General features: G+C 42.0%; 1 protein-coding gene and 1 long non-coding RNA gene across 7 annotated transcripts; one reads left to right on the top strand and one right to left on the bottom strand.

Annotated features, from left to right (window-relative positions):
* Positions 1-2,226: 2,226 nt before the first annotated feature.
* PAQR3 (progestin and adipoQ receptor family member 3) lies at positions 2,227-18,369 on the top strand. 6 transcript variants are annotated; one of them, XM_038400331.2, is made up of 7 exons: positions 2,227-2,413; positions 3,347-3,618; positions 3,754-3,916; positions 7,138-7,293; positions 8,385-8,582; positions 10,331-10,421; positions 15,528-18,369. In XM_038400331.2, exons 2-7 carry the CDS (start codon positions 3,434-3,436, stop codon positions 15,695-15,697), a joined length of 963 nt encoding a protein of 320 aa, XP_038256259.1. In that variant the 5' UTR covers positions 2,227-2,413; positions 3,347-3,433; the 3' UTR covers positions 15,698-18,369. The 6 variants fall into 6 exon arrangements, with proteins under 6 accessions (XP_038256259.1, XP_043369149.1, XP_038256258.1 ...); XM_043513214.1 differs by lacking the exon at positions 3,347-3,618 and adding an exon at positions 2,475-2,575 and having other exon boundaries at positions 2,318-2,441; XM_038400330.2 differs by lacking the exon at positions 2,227-2,413 and adding an exon at positions 2,469-2,575.
* Positions 9,415-12,683, bottom strand: LOC122459836. Its single transcript, XR_006280791.1, has 3 exons — positions 11,308-12,683; positions 11,037-11,077; positions 9,415-10,865 (listed from the first exon to the last, which is right to left on the bottom strand). It is a non-coding gene; the product is annotated as an uncharacterized LOC122459836 (long non-coding RNA).
* Positions 18,370-22,381: the final 4,012 nt, after the last annotated feature.

Here is a 22,381-nt window from a genome sequence, read left to right as displayed (position 1 = left end):
CATGATGGCATAGATCACATTGGTAGATGCGCAGGTGAACGAGCCTCTGATAGTGTGGCTGATGTGATTAGGCCCTATGATGGTATCCCCTGAATAGATATGTGGACAGAGTTGGCAACGGGCTTTGTTGCAAGGATAGGTTCCTGGGTTAGTGGTTCTGTTGTGTGGTGTGTGGTTGCTGGTGAGTATTTGCTTCAGATTGGGGGGCTGTCTGTAAGCAAGGACTGGTCTGTCTCCCAAGATCTGAGAGAGTGATGGCTCATCCTTCAGGATAGGTTGTAGATCCTTGATGATGCGTTGGAGAGGTTTTAGTTGGGGGCTGAAGGTGATGGCTAGTGGTGTTCTGTTGTTTTCTTTGTTGGGCCTGTCCTGTAGTAGGTGACTTCTGGGTATTCTTCTGGCTTCTTCACCTGCTAAAGTGAAGAAACAGATTGACAGAGCCAGAAGACCTAGAGCCCGATCCTAGTCAACTAAAATCAATGGCAAAACTCCCATTCACAACAATGGGAGTAGGAAAGGGTCCTAAATGACTATGAACCTATACACACTAATAATGCAAGAGAAACCAATATTGGGTTATGTGCAGCTAGTGATATTTTACCAAATGAATACAGAATACATTCTTTGGCAGGCTACTAAGTCATAACAAGTGATGCAACATGCCTGGTAAGAGAAAGTATTGCTGTAGTTTTAATGGAGGAGTCAGGTAATCTTGTTTTTGTTTTTTTTAATAACTATTTGTTTTTATATGTGTTACAGAATAAAATCCATAACAGTGTTTGAACTTTACACAGGTAGTTTGTAAACCCAAGAAACTAAAATTAACCACTCTCATACACCACAAAAGATGACTGTCAACACTAGACAAACCACCAGATAATTGTAGCTTCCTGTAAGAAACATGACGTTATGAAGGCTATCACGCCAGAGAGCGCAAACCAAAAACCTCCAGCCCATGCCCCTTACAGAATTTGGGGACGGGGAGCAGACTTGCTTCCTAGGCCAAGATCCCGTGAGTTCCTTTATCTTACACAAGTATTAACTGAATCAGAGGATTCAATATGGTCCTAATTTAAGTACCAAAACTTAAATATAGCACCTGATCCAGAAAAACCTTCATATTGGCAGGTTTGAAGCCCAGTGTTGCCACTGACATGAGCAGAAATTCTTATCCAAATGAAAACATTCAAAGGTCATCAGCATGTTTTGAAGACGGATACAGTTGAGTACCAGTACTAAATATGTAAACTCATGATTATGTCACAGTTTCCTGTTACATCTCCCTGCACCCTGGCTGGATTTTTCACACATCTAGCATAACTGCAGGGGTTGCCTATAGCTGCTCTTCCCATTGGATACCCACCCACAGAGCAAGCAGACTCTCTGCTTCCCTTTCCACTGCGCCTCTTGCTGGATCCTTGACACAAAGGAGCACAGAGGGCAAGAGACAGCAGGAGAACACTGACCCCAGGCTTCCCCCATGTTCTCAGCTGCTGAACTAGACTCCCCCATCCCTGCCCCCCCCCCGCCAAGCACCTCCCCCAGAACCCACCCCACAGCTCTCCCAGGTCCTAGGCACCCTGTTGTCCCCGATCCACAGCGGCTCCTGGAGCAGACATGCCAAACCCCCACCAAAAAAAATGCAGAAATTGGGCTTGTTTTCGGTGTAAGTGGCTTGTGAGTTGCTTTTGGGCTAGTTTTTGGCTTGGAGCTTGTTTTTTATTTTTTTTTGGATCGGCTCCCAGCTGGGGGGGGGGGGGGGCAAGCAGGGAAGAGAGTCAGGGGCGCACAGCAGGCCCACCGCAGTCCCAGCCTGCTCGCTGGGGTGGGGGGGGGGGGGATCGAGTCACCTGGCGTGTCGGGGTTCCGCAGGATCGGCTTGTTTGGTTTGAAATGGGATTCGCTTGGTTTTTGGCTCATCGGGACAGCAGGCGCCTGTACGGTGGCCAGACCGGAAAGGGAGAAAAATCCGGACAAGGGTGGGAGGTGATAGGCGCCGATATCAGACAAAGGCCCTATAAAATCGGGACGTCTGGTCACCCTAGCAAGTGTGCCCTGGAGATCAGCGGCCCCCGGGGGGCCGGAGGGACAGCCAGTAGGGACGGCTGAGGATGCCTGGGGCGGCGGGGGGCCGCTCCCCGCCCACACAGCGCCCCCTGGGGCCCGGGGGGGGGGGGAGGCCTGCGGCAGTGTCCGCCCGTCGAGCCCGGCTCCCCGCCCCAACCGCCGCCTTCAGTCCCCCGGCTGCGCCCGAGGCGCACAGGCGTCGGTTGAGCTGGAGACGTCACAAGCTCGCGCCCCTGCCCCCTCTGCCGCGGAGGTCGGGCCCCCGACCCGCTCCCACCGTGCGGAGAGGGGCGCCGCGCGCGTGCGCGCGCGCACGTGGAGGCCGGCCCCGGGGGTGCGTCGCGCGGTGAGTGCGACATCCGCGCGCGCGCGGGGCGGGCGGCGCGCGACTGGCCGCGGGGCCGGAGCCGGAGCCGGCCGGCGAGGAAGCGGCTGGTTCCTGCCTGTCAGCGAGGGAGCTGCCGCCCTCCTCCTGCGGGATGTGCGGGGCGGGGCCCGGCCCCGGCCGGTGAGCGGCGGCGGTTCTCCCGGCCCCTCGGGCTGGGCTCGGCTCGGCTCGGCTCGGCGGGGGAGGGGGGGGAGAGTTTGGAGTGGGGACCCTGCACTCGCCCCGCTCCCAGGGCTGAGGGGGGGCCCGGCTGTACCAAACCTCTCTAGCGCCTGTGTAAAATACAGAGAAATGAGGGGAGGGGGGAGGGTCACATTCGTCTCGCCGGGCCTGGCTGCCCCGCCCCGCCAGCCGTGCAGCCGTTCCCGGGGTGGGGCCTGGCTGGGCTGAACACGCCGCGGCGCCGGCCAGGCGAGGGCAGGCGCGAAGAGGCATCGTGCCCTGCGCTAATGTCACCACCCCCTGGTCACCGGGGCCAGGACCGACCCGGGGCGCCAGCTCTCTGTGCCCACGTCTGAGGGAGCAGCCTAGGGCTGAATCGTGGCCAGGGCGTGGCTGGGATTTGGTTCCTTTTCAGCTGGCGGCTTCTTGCTCCCCTGTGCTTCCCCGGCTCCCTGGGGGCAGACAGACACTTGACCACTTAGCAGACAGGGTAGTTAGAGGAGTGACTCTGGGCCCTCTTCCCATTCATTTTGTAAATGTAGTTGGTGAGAAAATTATGCCTGGCACTTAGCCGACAATAACACAGGGAGGAGAACTGCTCTGAGAGGGGCGATTCCTGTCTACAGAAAGGCATCACTGTAGCTGCCAAATTTTGTGGTGGCCAAACTTGTTTCTACCTGTGACATAAGCTGTAATAAGTGATCCAGCAAATGCTGTTTTGTTTTTCAGGCATATTATAACAGAAGTCAGATGCCTGGAGCATAATTAGATATTCTGTTCAGTCTTACCTTAGCTGTTGACTGTGACACTACCACCATGCATCAGAAGCTTTTGAAGAGTGCCCATTACATCGAGCTGGGAAGCTACCAATACTGGCCTGTTCTGGTACCTCGGGGAATCCGCTTGTATACCTATGAGCAGATTCCTTTGTTCCTTAAGGACAATCCTTATATTACAGATGGCTACAGGGCTTATCTCCCTTCTAGGCTGTGTTTAAAAAGGTAACGTAAGTTGATTGGGATGTTAAAAGCAAGATTTGTGCTTTTGCTAAACCTTTGAACATTTGCTAAAACGATGATTATCGGTTCCACACACCACCTTCTGAATATCTACTATTGTATTTTTTTTTCTTTTAGTCTGTTCATTTTATCCAATGAGACAGTAAACATCTGGAGTCACTTATTGGGCTTTTTCCTTTTCTTCACTTTGGGCATATATGACATGACTTCTGTATTACCTTCAGCGAGTGCCTCTAGAGAAGACTTTGTTATCTGTTCTATTTGCCTCTTCTGCTTTCAAGTAAGTCCTTTCATGAATTAGTTTTTAAACACATACTGGAGTTTTTAAAAAATACTTAAAAAGAAAAGGAGTAGCTGTGGCACCTTAGAGACTAACAAATTTATTAGAGCATAAGTTTTCGTGAGCAACAGAACTGTAGCTCATGAAAGCTTATGCTCTAATAAATTTGTTGTCTCTAAGGTGCCATAGGTACTCCTTTTCTTTTTACGGATACAGACTAACGCAGCTGCTACTCTGAAACCTAAAAATATTTGTCACGGTCCTTTTTCATCATTTTCAGGATAATAATTGTTTAGTTCAATCTTGATAGACTTGACCGAAGTAGCAAAGAAAGCTCTGTGAACAGAAAAGGAAATTTAAAATATGTAGTTATGCTTTTGGAAGAACAGCTGAACTATCAGTACATCAGGGTTTGGGGTAGAAAATTAGTCTCTAAAAAGTCTGTCTTTAAACCTTCAGCAGTTTTATCACCTATACTTCAAAATATATCCACACAGAGGTTTAGTGGTAGTACTTGGTTATACAGTGTGGCAAACCAGAACTTGATTTCAACCAGGTTAGGGAAAAATCTGGATTTAAAATGTGGCTGTTTGACTAAGAAGTATAGTTGTCCAATTATTTTTCACCTAAAGAGCCAGATGTAGTATGAAGCATAGATGGTTGAACACAGCTAGAGGGAAAATTCAGCACAGTAGTTGGCAAGGCAAGTACTTTGCTACATCTATTGTTCAGTGGCATTTACAAGTACACTGGAAGATCTTTCAGCCTTGGCCTAACATGCAGGGCAGCTAACATGCTGGTAGATTAAAGCAGTAATAAGGGATGGGGGGCACCCTTTCAATGAACATCTTCTGAAAAGTGTTGCGTGTCCTCAACTCCTGTTGGATTCAGGCTCCTAAGTAATTACATTTCACTTGTTTGGATTGTTTTGTGACTGTCATTGGCTAATGGCCAATAGAATGTTTCCTAGTTCATTGCTTCCCAGTCCAGCGGGAATTGTTAATATAGCTTTCCAGTGCTTTATACTCCAGGTTTCTCAATAGTGACCCTTCCTGATTATATATAAGCCATGTTGATGGGCCTTGCTTGGATCCCATTCTTTGATAGCTTTTAAAAAAGAGGAACATAAGGAATATAGAAGATTCCTTGAGGGAGGGAAGAATTTGTCAACACAACAATCTGCGCTCCTCAAGGAGATCATAGCTTTCAGACTAACCTGTTTTTAATTTTTAACTGAGAAATAATTATCCATACTGCAGAAAACTGATTCTTAGTAGATACATCAAATTTACCATCACCTGCATACAGCATATGCTGACAAAAATACTGTAATTGTAACTTGTACATTTTGGTTCATAAGGAATCTCTTCTTGGTTAAAATTCAAATACCACCTATCCATTATTTTCTTGTGTGGAGGTCTAATTAGGATTAAAATGTGATGACTTTGGCAATTAAAAAAAAAATTGGAAGAGTGTTATTTGCTGAATTGAATCAAACATGTAGTTGGAGGCTGCTGTGTAGAAGCTGGATGTCTGAATTCAGTGTGCCATAGAGATTAACCTATGATACTTTTATTAAAATAGAAGTTGTCATGTTAGAGTGAAAAATTTATAGATGTTGAATAATTTTTGCTTGTGTGCTGGTAACTCAAGGTTGAAACTCAGAACTGTCATTCTGACCTTAAATTTATACATCCTGCTTTGAAGCATGTACGATATGGAACATTACATACCCTTGGAACCCCCACAATGCTTGGGTACAGTGCTAGGAGCAGAAGACATAAGTTGGAATCTGTTTGAGCCTTTGGCCTTTTGATGGGATGTTCAAGTTTGAAGAATTTAATATGAACTCTTTGCACTGATGTGTAGCTAATAATATGTGGGAAAGAGGAAGTACCTGTCCAGTTGCATTAGTAACAGTGAAGTATACAGGAACTTTGTCCTTTTTACTGTTTCCATTACAAAGTGTTTTGGCAAATGAAAATTTTGGACAATTATTGCACTGAGAGAGATCCTTCCATGGATCCCTGATCCTTAACTGCATAGTTCTCAATGTTTCATGCTGCAGGTTACACATAAGGGCCCCATAGACTATTGATGATACATGCAGATCTAGTTTGGCAAATACCGTCCTAGTAGTGAGATCAGCAGTAGTGAAACCTGTCAGATTCTAGTTAGTTTCACCCCACTCTATCAGATGGGCAAAGGTACAGACTCCATCCTCCTAGGAATGGAAGAAATATTTTTCCTCACCAGCTCAAAGGAAAGGTGTGTGTACTGAGGTGTGTCAGAGAAAGACACTCCCACCCTTTCCTTCCCAGCAGCTTCAAATGTATCAATCAGCTACTTGCCAAAGTCCTTATGAAATACGGGCTCTCCCATGGGCAAGGAGTAGAGAGAAAGACCAGCACTTTCTTGCTCTTCCCATCAGCTATGGTTTGAACTGGGTGACTAGGAAGGGCTCTGTCCATTTACCCAGTTAGTGACTCCCTCCTTGTAGACATCTCTAGGTAGTAGGTGACTGGTAAATTTTTCAAACCATGGTTGTTGAAGACCACTTAGGAAGTACTGTCACACACTTTTTCTCAAAAGAATTCTTTTAGAGACAGTAAATAAGGATGGGACAAATACTGGTCCAGCATACAGCATAAGTGGACTATACACTGAATAAGTCTGGGGTGATGGAATCCTCGCTTCAATTTGTAGAATGGCATTAGAGCTGGATATCCCAGAAGCTTCCCACTTCTTTCCCTCCTCATCCCTACATGTGGTGGTTTGGCCAGTGGATTCACGAGGTGCACACCCAGACCACCTCTCCGCACTGAAATATAAGGAGCTCCTGCAGAGCCATCCACTCCTGTGGACAGACTTGCCCTATTGGCTTGTATATTTTCCTGCTCCCCCTCCTCAGCAAAATCTCATTGGTTGCGCTGCCAATCAGACCTTTTGTGCCTACCCAGGCTGGGTCGGATTGTTCCCCTTAAGTGGGGTTGACCCTTCTGTAAGTAGCTTGGTTTGTTCAGCTGTCTATTGCAGCATTGGTAGGAAGCATGATTTCCTGAGATCCAGTAACAGTGTGAAATATATAACAGCATCAGAAGGTTAATTCTAGGCTTGACAGCTTCATAGACTGAGCCCAATACTTTTTTTGCTTTAATTTCATGTAGCCATAAACTAGGCCTTGAAGAAATTAATGTGGATTTGTTTGAACATTTGTACAGGTCTGTATGCTTTGCTCGGTAGGATATCATCTTTTCTGCTGCCATCGCTCAGAGAAGACTAGCCGGCGATGGATGGCATTAGATTATGCAGGAATTTCCATTGGGATCCTGGGCTGCTACGTATCAGGAGTGTTTTATGCATTTTACTGTAATAATGTAAGTTTTAATGTGCTTTATATGCAATAAAATGAACACTTCATATCTGATCTGTATGGCCTCACCCAGCTGATTTCTCATACCCCAGGCAAGAAGTTAGTTGCTCAACCTGCAAGGAGTGCAGAATTAACTGAATAGTGATGGGAACTGGAGTCCTTTCCCATGAAGAGTGACTAACTGGATTTTGATCACGGGTGTGTTACAAAAAAATCCTTAAAACCTGGATTTTAATTGCATCCAGAATTGTTGACCACAGCAAGTTGGCTCAAACAGGAGCACACAATCAAAAATAATTCAACATTATTGGCCTGCTAGCTGATCTATGTTGTTTGAACTTGCTGACTAGCTTACATTTGGCAAAAACAAGATTGGTTTCCTATCTGTCACAAATTGCTGGTTCTTACTGGAAATAAATTTGGGTTTTTGGAAGGCATCCTGGAATGCAGCTGCCCCTTGAAGGCACTGTTTTTTTGCAGCTTATGTTATGCCAAAAGTCACTTTGTCAAAAAGACCCAGTGGTTCGGAACAGACAAGGATCTAGAAGGCTGGAAGAACTTAAGGATGGGGAAAACAGGACGTGGTATTAGACAAGAGAAAAAGGGGGATAGTTGAGAAGTTAGTGGTTGCTGAGCTTTCTAGTTTATATAAACAGGTATTAGTTTTACCCAGGCAAGAGTTTAGGGGAAATTACTGCATCCCAAGGGACTTTTCAGAAATAGTGGTGATTAGAATGGTCCATAACCTGCCTTCTCTTCCCCATCCATTTGTATGTGTGTAGGGAAGGGGAAAGTAGTTTCCCACCAAAACCTTATGTTGTCTTATCCATTGGTAATAAAGCATACATGTAAAGTATCTGAATTCAGCAGTAGAACCAATTCCAACCTGTCAAACTAGTGCAGGAGCAAACTTAAAACTCCTTAGGGAACACAGTAGCTTATGCAATTTTGTATATGGTGAAAAGTGTGTGGACAAACACACTGCTTAGCCTTGTCTACATTTGATTTCTAATTAATTTTGTACATTTTCTGCCAAGGGTATTAATTATCTTCACACCTACCCAAAGATGTATTTTCTTTTCTCCTTTTCTGCAGTACTGGCGTCAGGTATACTTGATCACTGTGCTTGCTATGATCCTTGCAGTGTTCTTTGCTCAGATTCATCCCAGCTACCTCACTCAACAGTGGCACAGACTGCGTTCTGTCATCTTTTGCTCTGTCTCTGGATATGGAGTCATTCCTACTATCCACTGGGTTTGGCTCAATGGAGGAGTTGGTGCATCTATTGTGCAGGTAAGCTGAGAAGCAGACCCGGTTCCTCTGCTTTTCTGCTGTCTCCCCACTTTTGGAATAGAAGCATGGTTAAAAAATGAATAGCTTTTAATTGGATTTACCTAATGCAGAGCTTCAAATATTAAACTCAGGATGGGAAACTAAAAACAAGATGCAGCAATTAAATCTAGTTTACAACATACTATTTAAACCAGCCTTGTGAGAAGGGGGTGATGGGAGAGAAAAAAAAAAAGGCAACTGTGACCCTAGATACACACTTCTGGGACACAACCACCCGTGTGGGGTCAGTGTATTGTCTGCCACCAGACGGGTGCAGTGTGCAGTCAAATCAGCGTAGTGGAAAGTAGTAGTCTGCATCAGGGAGCACTGGTGCAGATTCTCTATTGCCTTTGCCCCCCTGAAATAAAGTGAGGGAGGTAGGGGCCAGTTTTTAACTCTAGTCTTCTTCTGGGGCAGAGCCCCTCAGTTGGAGTTTGTGTCAAAGCCAGAAATGAGCCATATACATCTATCACATGTAACTTTGCCTTTTAAGTGACCCACCGATCATTCATATTTTATGAAGTTACTAACATTAACAGTTACAAACCAGTTAGGAAAGTAATCTGTTGTAAAGGTTGCCTAACCCTGAAAAGCAAGGAGCATGGCAGGGTGAAAGAGGGAAATGTATACCAGTCTTATGGTAAAATAGGATTCAGAGTAGCAGCCATGTTAGTCTGTATTCACAAAAAGAAAAGGAAATTTATTAGAGCATAAGTGAGCTGTAGCTCACGAAAGCTTATGCTCTAATAAATTTGTTAGTCTAAGGTGCCGCAAGTCCTCCTTTTCTTTTTGGTAAAATAGGAGTTGTAGTAGTTATATAAAGAACTAGACACAGATGAGAATTTACCATAATGCTAATCTGTGCAGGTTCTTATACTGGCACTTTAATGGACTTCAGAATAGGCTGTACTTCAAAGAGTTTTTAAAAATTGTGTATTTTTTCTATACACTCACTAGCGGTTAGTATTGCCTGGGTATTCAAAGTACTTCTGTGCATAAGTACATGTTATGGATCTTGTTCCTGTACATCTAAAAATAGAAAGCTTTGTTTTTGGCAGCAAGATACTGTGGGAATGGGGACTTAAAAAAAAAAAAAAAAAAAAAAAACATACACACTACTAATGTATAGGTTGCTTTCCACTAAACAGTTTCATCCCTTTTCCCATCTGGTGTTTAGTAGCCTCGTGAGATCATGTGTGGTAAGTTATGCTTCACATGGTCAAAGATTCCAAGCTGATTTAATAACCTTTTCCCTCCCGCTACCTTTAACTAGGTCCCTACCTCCAAAAGGAACTTACAGGGCATTGATCCACTTTTTTCATTAGTCAAGCATTTTAAATGCATTCTTACTAATGGAAATGCTTCATTGTAGAGTTGTGGGGACAGGTCTAAGGAAATCTGTTCTTAGGCACAGTGTGAATGCATTTAAAAAAAAAAAAAACCACATTTCCTACTGTGGAATTTCACCTTTGCACAGAGAACACAGAGGCGTGGTTGGTTTCAAGCACAAAGAGGGGGCTAAGCTTTAACCTCTTCGGTCTCAGGTTTTGATACTTCTAACAGATTTGAAGTCTGTTCAACGTTCATGTAAATAAAATGAGATTAAAGCTTTGTCCTTGCAAAGTATGCAGTGCACTTGCTAGACAAATGTTATGAGGTAAATGTTCATGTTCTAATACTAAGCATTAAAGCTTCATTTTCTTTTGCAGGAGTTTGCTCCTCGAGTAATTGTGATGTACTTGATTGCTGCTGTAGCTTTTCTCTTTTACATTTCCAAAGTTCCAGAAAGATACTTCCCAGGTATTATGTGAGATAATCTTTTGCAGTGTACTTAGGTGGTTATACTTTCTTTAGATGCCCTTCCAGAACGTGTGTGTTTTGAATTGTCATAAAAAAACAAGGGTGAACATGTCCCACATTAAGCAGCCATATCTGGTTTTATACGGTACTCTCTGTATGCATTTGCTGCACTCATGCTAGTAGCTTCTCTGAGCCTGCAGGAATTCCGTTAACATGTCTTGCCACTAGATTATGATTTAAGGGGGGCGGTGGGGAAAGATCATTAACACTTGTATAAACTTAGAAAATATACAAATAAATCATATAAAAGTGTCAGTAGCCCAACAATCTCAATTTAACCTCCAAAGGATCTTGGAACTTTACCTGTACTATATGATTTCTTGGTATTGCAGTATACTTAGTCAACAGTTCATCCACTTATGGCAGGTGATTATTATTATTCTCCTAATAAAATGAAATGGAATCTGGGAGGCTAACTCGCTTAGGTTCCTTGGAAAATCCCAGCTCCAGAGCTTAGGTCCCCCCCCCCCCCCGTACCCCCAGAGTGCTGATCACACTCAGCTCTCACTGACTGCTGGCTGTCATTTTCCCCAGTTCTAAAAAGGGAATAATTACCTGTCTGTGAAGTGCTTTGAGATCCTTTGATAAATAGTGCTCTGTAAGTATAAAAAGCTGTCAAGTTATAGTGTTTTCCAGCTAGTATGAGTTTTGGTACTAGATTAGGACAATCAAAGGATTCATGTGCACTGACTGCTCTGATTTTTAAGGCAAAAATATCAAAATTACACCTACAGGTAAATTACTTGTACCATTATTTTATTTAGTAAATGTATGTCCCATAAACTATTGCTGTAGAACCTAAACCCCAGCTGGAGAATAGACTCACCACTGGTGCATTTCCTTGAGGCTGGGCCTGGCATAGCAGGCTTTCCTCCCCTAGTGTCCCTTGTCGATAGCCACTCTGGCCCTGAGGTGGTTTTCTTTGGTTCCCTGGCCTGGTTACCTTCAGTCTCACCCCTTCTAGGGTAAACAAAGATTCCAATAAACAGAAACATAACTCTTGGCCCCTTCCCAGGCTCTGCAAAGTTGTCCTGCTCTTGTACAGAACAATGTGTCCCAGTACTTTCTTCCTGGAGGCTTGGCTCCAAATAATAGTTCTCCTTTTTGTGTCTGTGTGTTTCCTGGTGGACTGGTAGGAGAACCGAGGCCCTCCACCTCCTCTGGGTTCCAGTCTAGAGATCTTGTGGTAAGCAGCTATGGTCTGCTCTCTGGGCTGTCTCACCAGACTTTGTGCCTTGACCTTCCTTCAGATCCTCTCTCACAGCCCCCCAGCATACTATATGTCTGCCTCTCTAGTCCTTTCCTCCACTCTCTAGCAGCCAGAGAACAGCTGTAGAGGTTCTCCCCGCAGCCTCCTCATCTTGACTTCCTCCCTTTATGCTTACCACAGCTGTGCTTCATCTTCACTTGGGCCTGGCCCATCTTTCAGGTGCAGCCAAGTGCACTAATCACTGTTTGTCTCCAGTTTACTATCATTACCTGTGTGGGACACATACTCCATCACAATTCCCAATCAGAATTGGAGTTCAGTTGTGTTAGATACTATACATAAATAATGGAAATATACATCCCTACCCTAAAGGGCATACTATAAGTGTATAACAAGAAGCGAGTGGCTATGACAGTTTAAGGGCGCACAACGACAACAGTAAGACAATTATGATTAGTCTATTGAGCAGCACATCAGCTGTCTGCTCAAGATTAAGTGTTTTATAGGCATCACAGGAGGGGAGATATTTAAAGGAAAATCATGTTGTGGATTTTTACAGAGAGGTGCACTCACACAGAAAAGATCTTGGGTGTGGCCAAATGGTACATCATTTCATAAAATGGAATGTGGTATTTATTGCAGAGAATACCACTGTAACATAACTAGAAATAAAACTGATTTATTGAAAGTTAACCACTTGCTATAAATTCCCCTGTAGAGATTCAACTTTCGAAAACATTTTAATTGTACCAATGACAGCTTCCCTAGTTTAGTAGGGTATTGAGTACTAGGATCTAATATTAAAGTTTTTAATTAAAGTTAGCAAAAGGACCGTGTAAATGTTTGGACTCACCCGGTGGTGCTTCCTGCTGGTAGTCAGCAGGAATTAGCTCTTCCAGCCACTGGAGCGCCCTCTGCAGGCTGGTGATCTGCCTTACTGCTGGCCCTTCCCAGGACCCCAGTGCCCCTTTCTCTGGGGTGCTGCCCCCCTGGCAGTACCAGAACTTGAGAGTGTGGGGGGTCTCCCCACCCTCTAACCCCACCTCACCTCAGTCTGGGCTGCTGCCAGTCCCCACTTAGCCCCTTGTATCGGGGGGAAGACTGTAGTGTATACGCCACTCATCACAGGCAAGGGGGTTTGGACCTGCTGCCTCTACCTACCCATCAGCTGTGACTCTGCACCTATTCGGCCTGTAGTCAGGCCTTCAGCCTGAGGCTTTCTAGGCTGGAGCTCCCAGCTCTCCTCTGGCCCTTTCATAGCTCTGCGCCAATCTGGGTGTCCTGCTCAGTACTTTGCAGCTAGGCCCTTCTCTCTCTCTACAGGCAGAGGGAGACTGACTGATGGTTCCTGGCTCACAGCCTCTTATAGGGGCCAGCTGGGCCTGATTGAGCTGGCCACAGCTGCAGCTGTTCCCTTAATCTGCCTGGGCTTTTCTCCACAGCCCCAGCCCTCTCCCAGGGCTGGAGCGGGGAACCACCCCGCTACAGACCTTATTGGTTTCCATGGGAGTTGAATTGGGCCCTGGAGGAGCCTGGTAAATAGTGAGCATCTACTTATTTGCTTCTTCTCTAGCCCTTGAGGTTGTTAGCTCACTTTACTAACTTTAGTAGGTCTGGGTATTAAACGCCAGTCAGGTCCAGATTTTCCAATTAGATGTACTCCTTTGTTTGCACATGTTTATCATGCATGCTTAAATACCCAATGTGTCCATGTGCATTGTGTATCTGTACACGTGGCAATTGCTTATGGGCACTGGGGTTTATAGCCACCCATATAGCTGCACTGATACAAATCCCTAATGTAAATGTTGGGTACTAGTATAAAATGGCTCTTGCATTGTGTCTCCACTAAGAGTTTGCACCAGTAGCCAAAAACATGAGTCTAGACAAGCCTTTGTATGCTTAAGTGGTCAAATGGGCTGGCAAATACGTAATCTGAGCCTACACTTAATGCACTTGCATATATTTTCCATTTAAAGCTGGCCCAGAAATATACAGTACTTTCCCTTCAATGCATGCATGTTTATCAGAAATTATTCAAATGCGTGAGAGCTTCAACCTCCAGGCTAGAGTTGCTACTGCAGCAGTTATGTTGAATATTATAACGTAGACAATCTCTTTGCTTTTTCCAAAAGGACAATTAAACTACCTTGGCTCTAGTCACCAAGTATGGCATATCCTTGCAGTAGTAATGTTGTATTGGTGGCATCAATCTACAGTGTATATCATGCAATACAGACACAGCAAGCCCTGTCCTGACTACAGTACACATTTATGAATGAAGGTATGGTAGTCCTATATGCATGGAGACATGAAGATATAGTGGGTGTGGGGTTTGACCATCTTGCTTTGAGCCTTTCTGTCACAAGGTTCAGTTTGCTTTCTTTCCTTATTTGTGCTAATGCTCCAGAACAGAACCACAGGGTAGCACTTTTTATCCATGAAAGATACATCGCTTGAAGAGTTATATGGAATATTCTCGTAGACACAGCTGAATTTCCCGATAAGATCCTCCAGGCAAAACTGGAGAGCTGGTGGGTGTTCAACATCATTTGTATATGTAGGTGTAGGGGAAGCTGACACTATGACCCAAACTCAACAACTGAATATATATATTCAGTCCAGATTATCTGCTTGCTTACACAAGTATAAATTGGGCCAAATTCCATTATAGCCAGGGGAGTTATGTAGTTGTTAAATTAGGATAAGCCAGAAGAGACTCAGATCAGTCCATCACATCGTTGATACAGGGATGCTAACTACCACCTAGATCCAAACTTTGATTTGCAATCTGATAGTAAAAGTCCTGCATGTTTTTCCTTGTGAATATTCAGGCTATAATTTTGATAAGTTTTTTTATAATGTGTCAATTTATTTTGTTTTTATTTTCTTGATATTTAATATTCTGCAATAATACACATATACTCCGCACGTTGCTTAGATTTTTACTGTACAGTATATTATTTTTTTCCACTAAATTGCCTCTTCCTTATTTTTCTCCAAAACTTGTAATAACACACCCACACTTTCTGCTTTCTCCCCTAAAGAATAAAATCAAACGTGTAACAGCACAGGTAGATGGAAAAGTAAAGGGACTACACAAGGCACAGATATGCTCTGGCATGATGTAGAACTATAGATGTTGCAAGTAAGCAAAGACAGCCAAGTTAAATGGAGCTCCATTCAAAGCAGAGGAAGACTTAGAGGTTTTCAAATGTGGAAAGTACAAAATTGGCAAAGGCACTTTATTTTAAGTGCTAGAAGGATATAGCTAACCAGTGAAAACTATAAATAGAAAACATTTAGGATCCTCTGGAACATGGCTGAATTGTCTTACCTGTAATCTAGCTATAATTGCATTTAAATTAGTAAGATTGGTAAAGGACAGGGCATTTGTCTGCACTGTCTATACTAGGATTCTTTCTAGAATACATGCTCACCCCAGTCTCTAGTGCTAGATATTGCCATTGAAATTTAAGATGAAAAGATACTTCCATTGCATCTGTCTGTCCAACATGAAATTTCTCTATATGAAGAAACAGTAATTTAATTTAACAATTTGGTGTTGAGACAAATTCTGCCACCTTTACTCATGCTGAGTAACATCTTACTCCTTCAATAGCCACTCTGAAATCACTGGGGAGATGCACAGAGTAAGGTGCTACTCTGTGAGAGAAAGGATGGCAGAATGGGCTATCACTGACACCCTTCTTTTCACTCCATTTTGTTAATTCCCCCAACATTTGTCAATCCTTTTGTTTTGTTTTGTTTTTTTTAAAAAGTGTAGACAGTTGATGTTTGTAGTCTGATGAAACTTGTCTCCCTCTATCTTTCAGAATTCTCTTACTGCAACAGAAGTTCTGACTATGAATGTCTAGTCCTTAGTTGCATGCTGATTTCCAAAACCATGCCCTGGGGCAGCTGCTCTCTATTACCTGCTGAACTGTGTTTCTACTTGCTGGGATGGCATACCAACAGAGGTTTTTTTGAGACAATGACTACTTAGGTCTTCAAAATGACTCATATTCATCTCAACCACTGTACATTCTGCAGTGAAGCAGAGAACAACTGTGCAGGTCTTCCTATAGAGAGGTTATGTAATCAGACCATGTAAAAACAGGATATGAATAATTACATTCCTTCTTCTGACTGGTAAAACGTGAAAGGCAGCGATGTGTACTCTTGGTGAACCCCAAATGACTCTCTCCTTGATTTGGACTTCACTTTCAGACTTCATTAAAGAGTAGCCTGAAGAAATTTGTCCTAAACAGCATGCTTCTAAAGCTCCTATGATAAATTGCTTCTTGGGACCAGTTTTAGACCTTTTCAAATCCATACAGTGTGGTGTACCTTCTAGACTTACTATCTAATTGTTGTGTGCATGCTGTGACATTGCTGTTATATTTAAATCTGAATTCAATGGATTCGTTTGTTTTTTTTATTGAAAGTTTTTTTTCTTTTTGAAAGATCAAAATGGATGCTCTCCCTCTACTCCGTATCATCATCAGTAACTTTAAAATTAATTCCTTCATTTGAAATGGACAGTGTCAGTGATTTGTGCCATTGAGTTTCTAGGTTTCTCTCAAGAACTTAAGTGACTTCTGTGATTTTGAAAATTTTACTCTTGACATATTATAAAGACGATCCAGTAACTGTAGGCTTAAGTTTATTAACCAGTTGTGGTCAATAGACTGTAGCATTACACTTAAGGTACATTGCAGGAGTTTACACCAGCAACTGGCCCTGTATTAGACTGGTATAAATAATCCCAAGTAACTGTCCACGAAAATAATCCAGATCTAAAGAGCAAATATGGCCTTCTGATTCATATGAACAAATGCATCAGTGTTCTTTTAGCATTGTGTAGTCTGTCTTATTTAAACATGTCTGTTACCATAAGTTTTCTATAGCTATTCATAAAAGGAGACTCAGTATTTGCCTCTAGATTAGTCTCAGGCTGAATCCTGGTTTTAAAAATTGCAGTTTATTTTAAATTTATTTTGCCTTGAAAAACTTTTAAAAAATAATTTTACATGTCAGTACAGAAAGTGTCTGGATTCCTTAATGCCAACAAGATACCTTAAACTCCTGAACAGTTGTGTTTGTCTGATGCAGGGATTGAGAGATCTTTATTTTATTATATAGATTTCAATGTACATGGTCTCTGAAGCTGGTTGGAAACTCTTTGTTTCTGAATGGAATTAAAATCTTAAATAACTTCTAGAGGGTAAGTGCTTGTGTTTACTTTCACTTGAACAGTTGCATTAAATGCTGCTGGCTAATGTGATAAATGTTAGAATCAGTTTCTCTCTCAAGTTTCTTCTACACCAGTAACCAGTATGTTGGCAGATGTGATTACAACTCAGTAACAGTCCCACGTGAGACTGACCTGTATATCGATTGTCAGGGAAGCACAGTTGTAATCATGTCCTCTAATGCAGTAGTTACTTTAGTGTGGATGGGATGATGTTCTACAGGAAATGATCCTGTGACAGGCACCTGTTTTCTTTACAGTTATGTTGAAGTCCCTGTTTTGGGAGTGACTATCCAGGGTCATGCTTAGAATCAATAGAAACATTTAGCCTAGTGGTGATGTGTGGTCTCTGAAAATGCCAGCTATATGTTTGGCTACAACTTTTCTTGATCATCTTAGTAACCACTCTGAGAACTACTGAATGTGGCCTTGAAGAAAAAACCACCTTGGCCAGAGAAAAGATACATCACCAGTCAGCGAGCTAAAAAGAAGTATAACCAATAGCCCACGCTGGAATGCCTAAAGCTCTGTAACATACACAAGCTAGTATAAGCCTTTCCTAGATAGGGGTCCCATCAAATGCGTTGAGGAGAGTAGGAGAAGGGGAGCCAAGCGAAGAAACAAGTTCCTCTTTGAGAGAGGATTTTTTCCCCTTTGTTTTATTTTGCTCTTAGCTTCAAGTAGCTAAGGCTGTTTTTTAATACTTGTGCAATGGAATTGTTTGGTAACAGAGGTAAAAGGAAAGTACTTCTTTGAATTTCAAAGGAGGTGTTTGGCAATGGCCCTGTTGTGGATGGAGATGGTGACTTATTACAGTAGATACAGCTCTATTGTAAAGCCTTTGAACACTTATGCTTGTGACTGAGAATTCTGGGCACTGTAATTTTTTTGTACTAATATGTTTATGTATTTATTGTAAAATTGTAGATTGTTGACAAGTCTAACCATGCAGAGTTCCTTTGAGTTCTAAACTAGTTTCAAAATGACTTTTGTTAGCATTTAATAATATTGATGGATTACCTCCAAACCTCTGAGCCTTTCAGTGTGAACACCTGACCTTATTTATTTTTTTAAACTTGTCTGCGAAACAAGTTTAATGTGCACTAATAATTATTACTGAAGCCTGAATAGAAACTTGCAAATGAAAAAGCCTGCTCTAACAACCTTAATGTAAAATTTAAACAATCTGCAATTGTTTGTGTTGGTGGATGCATTTTTATTTCTTTAGTTTGCTAGTTCATTTTTTAAAACTAATTATCTTTATATAAACTATTGTAGCATTTTTCAACCACTGGAAAAGGAAATTCAAAGTCATGGTGTGTTTCAATTACATGGAGTGCAATTTATCAAGCTGCATGACTAAATGTGTATTATGTGAATACCTAAACTGTAAATAAATTTGGGTTTACTGAATGTGTACTTAATATTATACACAAGAGTCATGTCTCATTAAAGTGAAGTGGATGCTACTCCCCAGTGCCAAAACCTCCAGTTTCTGCAATGCAGTTGGGCATTTTGAAATCTGATCATGAGGATAATGTAAAATTAAACTTCATATCAAAATGAATGACAGGGAAGCTGTTCTAATTGTCTTATTCAGTCTAATCCCTCATTTAAAAAATAAATATTTAAATGAAACTGAGGCTGCTACTCCAAAATGCTGATTAACTCGATGATCTTACTACAGCATTACAGTGGAGTTTGCTCCAGAGTAGACAAGACCTTGTTTGAGCCATAAGGGCTCTGATCATTCCACTTTATGGAAACCTCCCAAATGTTGATTCTTGGCACCTGCATAACATGGAAAGTTGGTCTTCTCCCCCTTCCATGCCTCCTCCCGATTCCTAAATGTCTCTTGGACTGACCAAAAGTGATTTGATCACACCCTAAAACAGTAACTGCAGTGATTCGGGAGGTGGGAAATTTGATGTTCATGTCAAGCACTGAAAAAAGAGGTACCGTTTCTTTTCACTTCTAATCTCAGCTGTCATCTACTTCCAACAAGACAAAAGGATCTGAATGTTCTTCTACAATATTATGATTGTGTGAGTGTACTACCACAAAGCAATCTGAGCCACTATTTATTGGGGGTTGAATTGGCACCTCAATTGGAAGATAGAGGTGGGCAGCAAGGGGACGGAAAATTTCTTACCAATAATTTCCTCCCTGCTAGCAGCTCTCCTCTCTCTGAAGCTTCATGGCAGCAGTTCAGCATTTTGGCTTCACATGCTCTGGCCATGCCTCCTCTGCTCTCGCTTGCCACCAGATGAATTATTCTGAGTACCTTGCTAGAGGACGTCTGGTCTTCATGGAAGCTGGAGTGGGGATTCCAGTTTCAGCTTTATGAGATCCAAGGTCTCCTTGACCAACGACTAATTAAATGAATTACCATCGCCTGTTTGCGTATTATTTTCTGGATCACCTTTCCCCCAATATTGGAAAAGGCGGAAGTGCATAAAGTAGGTCCTGTGGCCAATTGTGCAATAGGGCATCTGCCCCCGTGGCTCTAAGATCGGTCTCCCATGTGAAGGCGAGGAAGCAGCCTCAGTCTATAAACTGCAAACAGCTGCTTCCCTGCCTTTGAGATCCTATATTTAGAGCCCTGCCCGGATACAAAATTTGTACCAGCATCCAATCCACAAAAATGGTCTGTGAAAATCTGCAGCTATAAAGCTGATATCTGTGGATATGCAGGGCTCTAATGATATGTTACAGTAAGCAGAGGAACAGAATAGAAAATTGAAATCAGCTGTAGAGAATCTGCAAAAAAGAGAAGTGCTGTCCCCTATTATAAATCTTGGTGGACAGCAATAGGCTTCAGATACTTAGGCAGGGCTTGAAGGATGTGGACAGAAATGCAAAAAGGTGGCCCTAGCAAAATTAAAAGATGGAACCTGGGATAACTGGAATAGATGTTGGAATGGGGACATGTCGAATGACCAAGACCGGCAGTCATCCAAGCAGTCCACGGGCAAGGGCCACTGCACCGCAACTACCACTGTATGAGGAGAGCCAGCTTCTGGCAAAACCAAAGCCAAAACCCAGAGCAGTTCTTGTACAAACGGAAGAAGTAAGTGCTGAGGGAAAAGAATTATCAAATGATTTGACTAGGTTGGTAGATAAGATGGATGAGGAAACAGTCGGGTTAACAGAGCACCTTGAGAGACAGGCCATGACTTGTTGGATGAAAGAGAATATAGACATAAAATGGGTGAGCTGGTTAACAGCTAGAATGGATGCATTAACGCGTGGAGTTGCCCAGAAATGGTCAGCTTCAGCAGGGATGGGCATTCCTGCAATCCATTTGGCACACTCACAAAAGCAACATACACTGGGGGAACAAGTTCATGTTTTGCAGGAGCAGGCAGCAATCCCCACTCTCCTCTCAGAGCCAGGATAAAAAACAGGTCCTGGTTCCCAACCCCCCGTCTCTTGCCCATAAAACCACACTTCCCTCAGAGCTAATATAACCTCTCAAATATTATATCCTCTTTCAGTTTGCTAAACTCACTGCTACTGCCTTGACTTTAAACTGACCTCACAAAGTTAATTACTCTCTCTTGGCTTCTGTCTCCCTCCCAACTTTGCTTTCTCCTCACTTCTGCCTTCCCTTTCTTTTTGAAAGTTGTAGCTATTACAGAAGCCCCCCCCCATCACAGAAAGAAACAGAGCAATAGAAAACAAGAAACAAAAAACTAAACCATCATGATGCTTAAGGTGATAACTTTACTTAAATAAATCCAATACATTAATTATCTTAACCCTTCAGGCATGCAACAGCTGAAAAGACTTAAGTTTCTTGAAGGTATGGTTGCTAAGCAACAGAAAGGCTAGCTCTGCTTCTAATCCTAGCCACCAATATTTGAAACGGGTTTTCCCTATTTCTAAATAGTAATGTTTCCAAGACAAAAGTATATAAAGTAATGGAAAGGGACTAAATTAAGACAAAGTAGGAAAATAACTTATCAATTCTTATTACAAGTTTTAAACAAAAAGGTAGTATCTTGTTTAACTAAATGTTTAACCCTTTTGTTTACCTTTTTATTTTCTAAAATGCATTGCCTTAATAACTCTAAGCCTTTAATGCCTTACTGTTCATCTTTAATTGTTAATTTGTCCTGTATGTTGTCCTATGTTGTTGTATGCTGGGTCTTATGACTTTTTTCTTTTTCTTTTGTTGCAACACAAGTCAATTTGATATTCATAATTATAAAAAGTTATTTTTGGTATAAGTGGTACCACACTATTTTAATATTACAGTCAGGTTATAGCCATAATACCAATTTTTTTGTGTGTGCAAAGCTCAAAAAGGCCTCAGTTATAAATATATGTACGTATATTTCTGCCTTAACAGATAATGCAATTGCAAACAAAAAGGGTTCTCTTATTAACCAAAGGCTTTTTGTTCAAAGAAAAAAACTATCAGGGGAAAACCTCAACATTAATGCAAAAGTAACATTGTTAATTTCTTTTTTGGGGGGTTGGATAAACTTAGTTGCACCTTTACTAAATATTAAAATATAGTTATAAGAATCTTACGGCAAAAATGTCAAAAAATATAATCATGTATATTAATCTTGTTATGTTGCAAAACGTTAAAGCTAACCAAACAATTTCAATAGGCTTCCACCTCTGTCTCCCAGACAAAACCAAATGCCATGAAAGTTTAATCCCCTCAAAATGTTTGCATAGACCTACATTTAAATTTAATTTTCCTTTTATTTTTATTCTGATTTCGTTTGTTTTGTTAAAGAGAAGTAGTGGTGGTTAAAGTTTGTGCTTTCAAATAGTAACAAAAGTTTAATTGGTATAACAAGCAAAGTAATTCTAAAAAAGCTTGGGTAAAAATTTGTACAGTACTGTCTCTTTTGCAAAAACAGAGTGTCAGTGAGGGAGAACAATATACCTGATCACAGAAAATTGTGAGCATTTATTTTAGCAGTCAAACACTATTTATTATGAAAAATTAGTAATGCACATATTAAGGAAGTAAAAATTGTCTATGCAAAACCAGCTAAAAACAGGTACATTTGTGCTAAAGAACTGGGAAAATCAGTACAAAAGCTTAGCTCGTGTTATAAATGGTTTGGCCCTTATTACACTGTTAATCAATGAAATTAGTCTGTGTATAAATTAGAGTTACAAAAAACAAGAGAAATGTAACAAACAAAAAATTTATCATGTTAACTATCTTAAATGATTTAAGGGTGCATTTGACAGATCGTGACATCAGAAGGTATCAGTACACAGTGAAGAAACCTGAGGTTTTGGAAGAAGAAAAGATAAAGTGCTTTATAAATAACAGACTGGGCCAGGTCTGTTGTTTAAAATAGATATTATTAAGCAAAAGGAGTTCAGGTCCCTGTGGTTTTCAATCTCTCTCACTGAAATATGGCTGGATTTGATTACTGTGTAAAACGGGTGGGCAAAGTTTTT

This window comes from Dermochelys coriacea, chromosome 4 (genome assembly GCF_009764565.3).
Source record: "Dermochelys coriacea isolate rDerCor1 chromosome 4, rDerCor1.pri.v4, whole genome shotgun sequence".
NCBI lineage: Eukaryota > Metazoa > Chordata > Testudines > Dermochelyidae > Dermochelys > Dermochelys coriacea.
Note: the sequence above shows the minus strand (reverse complement) of the source record. Positions and strands in the feature narration are given on the sequence as shown.

Coding starts and splice junctions, on each gene's coding strand:
- PAQR3 (XM_038400331.2), top strand. CDS start 3,434: ATGCATCAGAAGCTTTTGAAGAGTGCCCATTACATCGAGCTGGGAAGC. Junction 3,917..7,137: donor TTTGCCTCTTCTGCTTTCAA/GTAAGTCCTTTC, acceptor ACATTTGTACAG/GTCTGTATGCTTTGCTCGGT. Junction 10,422..15,527: donor TCCAGAAAGATACTTCCCAG/GTATTATGTGAG, acceptor TCTATCTTTCAG/AATTCTCTTACTGCAACAGA.